This window comes from Hyperolius riggenbachi, chromosome 3 (assembly GCF_040937935.1).
Source record: "Hyperolius riggenbachi isolate aHypRig1 chromosome 3, aHypRig1.pri, whole genome shotgun sequence".
NCBI classification, from domain to species: Eukaryota; Metazoa; Chordata; class Amphibia; order Anura; family Hyperoliidae; genus Hyperolius; species Hyperolius riggenbachi.
The window spans coordinates 179,856,817-179,862,816 of record NC_090648.1 but is presented as its reverse complement, the minus strand read 5'-3'; the positions used below and the strand labels follow the sequence as shown (position 1 = coordinate 179,862,816).

The 6,000-nt window shown below is 48.5% G+C and overlaps 1 protein-coding gene across 1 annotated transcript in view; it reads left to right on the top strand.

The window, feature by feature from the left end:
• The first annotated feature begins 1,272 nt into the window (after positions 1-1,272).
• The window catches only part of WHAMM (WASP homolog associated with actin, golgi membranes and microtubules), an 83,933-nt gene continuing 79,205 nt past the window's right edge, over positions 1,273-6,000 (top strand). Inside the window, exon 1 of the mRNA XM_068275368.1 lies at positions 1,273-2,123. Coding sequence (XP_068131469.1) covers positions 1,488-2,123 — 636 coding nt within the window. The 5' untranslated portion in view covers positions 1,273-1,487. The remainder of the gene's footprint in view (positions 2,124-6,000) is intronic.

The window sequence follows — 6,000 nt, the reverse complement described above, 5'->3', positions numbered from 1 at the left end:
ACGCAGCGCTGTACAGAGTATATATATATATATATATATATATATTATATATATATATATATATATATATATATATATATCTATCTTGTCACTAACTGTCCCTCAAAGGAGCTCACAATCTGATCCCTACCATTGCAATATGTCTATATTATGTAGTGTAAGTACTGTAGTCTAGGGCCAATTTATTAAGGGGAGCCAATTAACTTATCCGTATGTTTTTTTGGGGAATGTGGGAGGAAACCGGAGTGCACAGAGGAAACCCACGCAGACACGGAGAGAACATACAAACTCCTTGCAGATAGTGCCCTGGCTGGGATTCGAACCAGGGATCCAGCGCTGCAAGGCAAGAGAGCTAACCACTACGCCACCGTGCTGCCCACTATAGCGATCCCTGGCCAAAGCGCTGCGGCTGCGTATGGGACCCCCGTCAGGAAATGCATTGCTCTTTCTTTTGATGCATGTAAAATTAGACTACTGTTGGGTTTGCTACTAAAAGTGACATTTACTGCTTTTAAAAGTATACTTTTTTCCTTCGAAATTTTAAAATAGATTTTCTCAAAAACTATAAGGTCTTTTTGAAAAAATGTTTTTTTCCTCTTATTCCCAATGATCTCCTTAACACATCCTGCAAATTTAGGGTTTCTAGCATTTAAGGTGGATTTGCTATTAACCATTAAAGTCGGCGGGTTTTTAAATGTATATTTTTTTCCTTTGAAACTTTAAAATCAGTTTTCTCAAAAACTATAAGGTCGATTTGAATTTTTTTTTTCCCTCTTGTAGCTACTGGTGGCCCCTACAAGCTCTGGGGCAATTGCCCCTTTGCCTCTATGGTAGCGCAGGCCCTGGTAGAAAGGGTTCTGCTAAAAAATTGATGTTGGTGCAGGGATGAATTAAAAGAGCTGAGGAATGCGCAAATACAGTAGTTCCAAAGATTGCCCAAATAATTCTGAAGAGCTATTCAGTGGAACAGCTACAACTGGGAACATCAATGGATCGATGCGCTGGGTAGAGGAATGGGAAAGCTGTACAATATCCAGGAGTGACTGACACTTCGCATTGACCGCATGCTAACTGAACAGAGGGTTACAGATCAAAAAATTTATGTCTATTGAAAACTGATTTTACATGGATTAGTTTTTGATCCATCAAGTGTGAACCAGGCCTCTCTCTGTTTTACTTTTGGTTTTACAGGAAGCTATTTCTTGACAAAAATAAATACAGTTGCGTTTTTAGCAGGTGATTGTACTCAACCAATAAAACGCCTTATATCAGCCGCAGATATAAGGAGAGGCAGTCGGTCAGTCACATGAGCGGTCACAAGACAAGCTGAGCTCGGTGTCCACCAATGGGAAGTAGCAGGGAAAGTCCCTGAGCTGGGCTGTACAATAAAGTTCACACTCCGCTGCCAGATATGGGCACTATTCGCTGCTGCTGGTGACGATGAGAAATGACAGCGCAAAGGATGAAGGGCAAAGTGCGGAGAGTAAATGAGGCGCACATCACGTGGTAGGGATCAGGTGAAGCGCTCATACCCGGAACAGGCAGGCAGCCGAGGAGTCGGGACTGTCATGGAGGGGGACAGCCTGGACGGCTGGGTGGCTGTGCGCCCCAATGTGTTTGAGGAGCCCGAGCAGTATAAGCTGGGCTTTATCGTGGCCTGGAACCAGGTGGAGAGCAAGTTCGCCATTACTTGCCACAACCGGACGCTGCAGCGGAGGAGGCGGCGGCAGGAGGAGGAGGGCGACGAGGAGGAGAGCAGCTGGGCCGGTGTGTTCTCTGTGACGGAAGTGGCGCACATCCACCACCAGCTCAGTTCTGTGTGCAGCCTGCTGGAGCACTGCTTCCCCTGCCTGCCCGCCCCCAGCCCCGCCGGGAGCCTCTGGACGCTGCTCTTCCCCGGGGAGCCGTCCTGGCAGGAGGCGCCGGAGGAGCTGGACGCCGTGTGCCGGGCTCTGGAGCGCTATCTGGACGCCGCTGTTGAGCACTGTGGCCGGAGGATCGTGCTGGACGTGCTGTTCTCGGAGGAGCAGGGGGACGCCGAGCTCTACTTCCAGAACCTGCACGAAGTTCGCAAGAAGAGTCTGGAGGAGCAAGTGACCTGGGCCAAGGAGCGGCTACGCACGGTGCGAGCATTGCCCAGGCCTCTCCCTAACGTTATTCATACCTCAGGCAAACTCATTTGAACAATGGAGGCTGCAGGCATGTATGTGCAGGAGTCCTCAGGGCTCTTTACACCAGAGCCCATTTTCTGCGTTTTTAATGCAAAGTTGAAACTTTGCCTTAACCAAGGTAAAACGAAAGTCCATAGACTTTAATCTTACCTTTCACACCTGAAGCTGTGTTTCGGCTTCTGCACGCATTGGTAGATGTGAAAGAGCCCTCATACCCATAGCTCCCATCTGCACCTCCATTCCCTACACACACTTGCACACACTTCGGAGTCGTGGCCAGGTGACTCACTACTGTGTAAGCATTGGCCTGGGCAGCACACCTCCTTGATTACAAGTAGTTAAGTAGTGCGCAGAGTGCTCCTGTCTACGGAAGCGCGGTCAAGTATGCATGCGGCCAGGCCAGCGCTTGTGCAGTAGTGCGCAAACAGGCTGACTTGACACTTATGGGTCCTTTTACAAGGGGATGGAGGTGGGCATGAGGACTACATGCCTGGAGCCTCTGTTTGTATGGAGGAGTTTGCTTCAGGTATCTTTACAGGATACATGAGTGAAATAAAAGCAAATCAGATTTACTTACCTAGGTCTTCCTCCAGCCCCTAGAATCCTATGTGTGTCTCTCCGCAGTTCTACTCTCTGCCAGTGTCCTAGGGTCCCCTCTGAGCGACCACTGACAGCCAGGTTAGCGGCTTCTGTGTGAGCACTGGTCGTGCTTCTGTGCATGGGATCGTTTTGTGCAGGTGCAGAAGTAATGTGCCTGCACAGAACACACCCAGCTACAGGAGTACAAGCAGGTTGTCAGCTGCTACAGAAGGGACACTGGAAGAGAGCGGAGCTGCGGTGAGACACATGGGCTTCTAGGGGCTGGAGGAAGCCCAAGGTAAGCAAGTCTGATTTTCTTTTATTTCGCTCATGTATCCTTTAAAACTGCATTACTTGTGCCTGCTAATATGCACTGCAAATAACATAATAAAAGTGACATGCATGACCCCTGTTAGTGTGCGGTCAAATCCCAGGTGTCTGTGGTGCACCTGTGTTAAAAATAGTGGCTACTCACCTGCAGCCCAGATTCCCATGACTTCAACACGTTCAGGCCTGGACCCCACTGGAAAGCGCTATTACAATTGCTAGTGATTTGTGATGGCATTTTGCAAGCGATTTTTAGGAGCGATTTCCATGCTCCTATACAGTTCACTAGAATGGAGACGCTTCTAAAATGCTGCTTGTCCTGTGATTGCAATTTCCTTAAAGGAGTACTGTAGGGGAAAAAAGAGTTGAACTTACCTGGGGCTTCTAACGGTCCCTCGCTGACATCTCGTGCCCGCGCAGCCACTCGCCTATGCTCTGGACACCACCAGTTCACTTCCAGAATTTGCGACTTTAAAGTCAGAAAACTGCGCCAGCGCGGCTGCGCCCTTACTCCTGTTGTCACTGGCAGTGTACGGCGCAGGCCCAGTACGATATGTGCCTGTGCAGTACTCTCCCGGTGACGTCAGAGGGAGCGAGGGCACAGGCGCAGTGGTTTTCCAACTTTTAAAGTCACATTCTGGAAGTGAACCGGCAGGGTCCAGAGCATCATTGAGTGGCTGAGTGGGCACGGGATGTCTGTGGGGGACCGTTAGAAGCCACAGGTAAGTTCAACTCTCTCCCTACCCCACCTACAGTAGTCCTTTAATCGTAAACGCTTTAGTGGAATCTGTCCCATCTATTTACATTGGCAGAACATTTAGGGAAATTGCTAGTGATTGAAAACACTAAAAAAAACAACTGTAGTGGGTTCCAGGCCTCACAAAGGTAACATGATTTTCTTTTCAACCACACCAGCTTTAATCCAATAAGGAGGCTTCTCCAGAGTGACCAGCATGTACCTGTGTCGTCTGCTGGTATGATCTTGAGACCTGAGCTTCATAAAGTCTCGAGTGCCTTTAGCTATGTCCAGGTAGGCACAGCTATGTCCAGGTAGGCGGACGTGTAGCAAGAGTAAAATGGGCATAGCCTTCTAGCAGGCCATCCAGGAAGAGAACAGTTTCAAAAAGCAGACTTTGGCCCTATGAGCCAGATGTCTCATCCACAGCTCAATTCCTCTTTGTGTTACAGCCTGCTTTTGCCTTCCAAGTATTTTGGGTTTTTAGGCCTGTTTCACATTGGTAATTTAAGCCAAATTGGTCCGATTACTGCTTTATCAGACCCGTCATGACGACAGCCGGCCAAGGTTGTTAAGCTATTGATACCTGTCATCTGCAAAAGATAGTACACACAGGATTAACAGATGTAGGGAGAGGGATTCCCTCAAATCACCCCCCCCCTCCCCCCCCATATCATATTTTTCACTGATTGGACACTACTAACATGTCAATGAAGAAGAGTTAAAGAGGAACTTCAGCATAAACAAACATACTGTGATTAAGTTACATTAGTTATGTTAATAAACTTCTTATCTAAAATAGGTAATATAATCTCTTACCCACTCTGTTTTTAAAAGAACAGGCAAATGTTTGTGATTTCATGAGGGCAGTCTTTTTGGATGAAAGGAGGTGACAGGGAGCATGAGACACAGTTCCAACTTTCCCATGTCCTGATCACTCCTAGCTGTGCATGCTAGGCTTCAAATCTCATATTCAAAATAAATAAAAAATTGCACTAAAACAGTAGAACGAGAACATCATCAGAAATCCCATCATGCTTCACACCGTATCAGGGGAAAAATGCCTGGGCAGTTTTTTTCTGTGGAGCTAAAAATGAGGCTTGGGTATGAAAAACAATGTTCTGATGCTGTGAAACTGTTAAAAAAAAAAAACACCAAGCCTTTTCAGTGCTGCTGCGTAGACTTTTAGGTTCACTTTAAGCAGGCAGAGATATACAGCAGTACTTAGGAACACCAAAAAGCAAGCTATTCCCATCCCAGTTAAAAAAAAAAAAAAAAAGTTAATAAATAGTTGTCTTTTAACCTGCTGAGCGGTCTGGACGAGCTCAGCTCGTCCAACACCGCCAGAGGCTGCCGCTCAGGCCCTGCTGGGCCGATTTTAGTCAAATAAAAAGCAGCACACGCAGCCGGCACTTTGCCAGCCGCGTGTGCTGCCTGATCGCCGCCGCTCTGCGGCGATCCGCCGCGAGCAGCGGCGAAAGAGGGTCCCCCCAGCCGCCTGAGCCCAGCGTAGCCGGAACAAAAAGTTCCGGCCAGCGCTAAGGGCTGGATCGGAGGCGGCTGACGTCGGCTGACGTCGATGACGTCACTCCGCTCGTCGCTATGGCGACGATATAAGCAAAACAAGGAAGGCCGCTCATTGCGGCCTTCCTTGTTTATTCTGGGCGCCGGAGGCGATCGGAAGATCGCCTCCGGAGCGCCCTCTAGTGGGCTTTCATGCAGCCAACTTTCAGTTGGCTGCATGAAATAGTTTTTTTTTTATTTAAAAAAAACCCTCCCGCAGCCACCCTGGCGATTTAATCAGAACGCCAGGGTGGTTAAGTGATGCCTCTTGTCGCCTGCATTTTCTGTCATAATGGGTGATGCTCTCATGGCCAATATTCTGCGTGTGCTGCATAACAAAATAACTCAACACACAGCCATTCATGCCTAAAAGTGAGTACACACTGAAGAAAGTCAAAAGTGTGCCCCAAGTATCAATATTTTGTGTGCACACTGATCTTTCATAGTTCTGCCTTAACCACTTCCCGACCGCCTAACGCACAGAGGCGGCGGGGAAGTGGACCCCGCAAGGACCGCTGTATAGACAAATGGCGGCGGTCCTTGTAGGGGCATGGGCGGAGCGATCGCGTCATCCGTGACGCGATCCTCCGCCTGGCGCCGCTCACCCGCCGCAACATCCTGCCG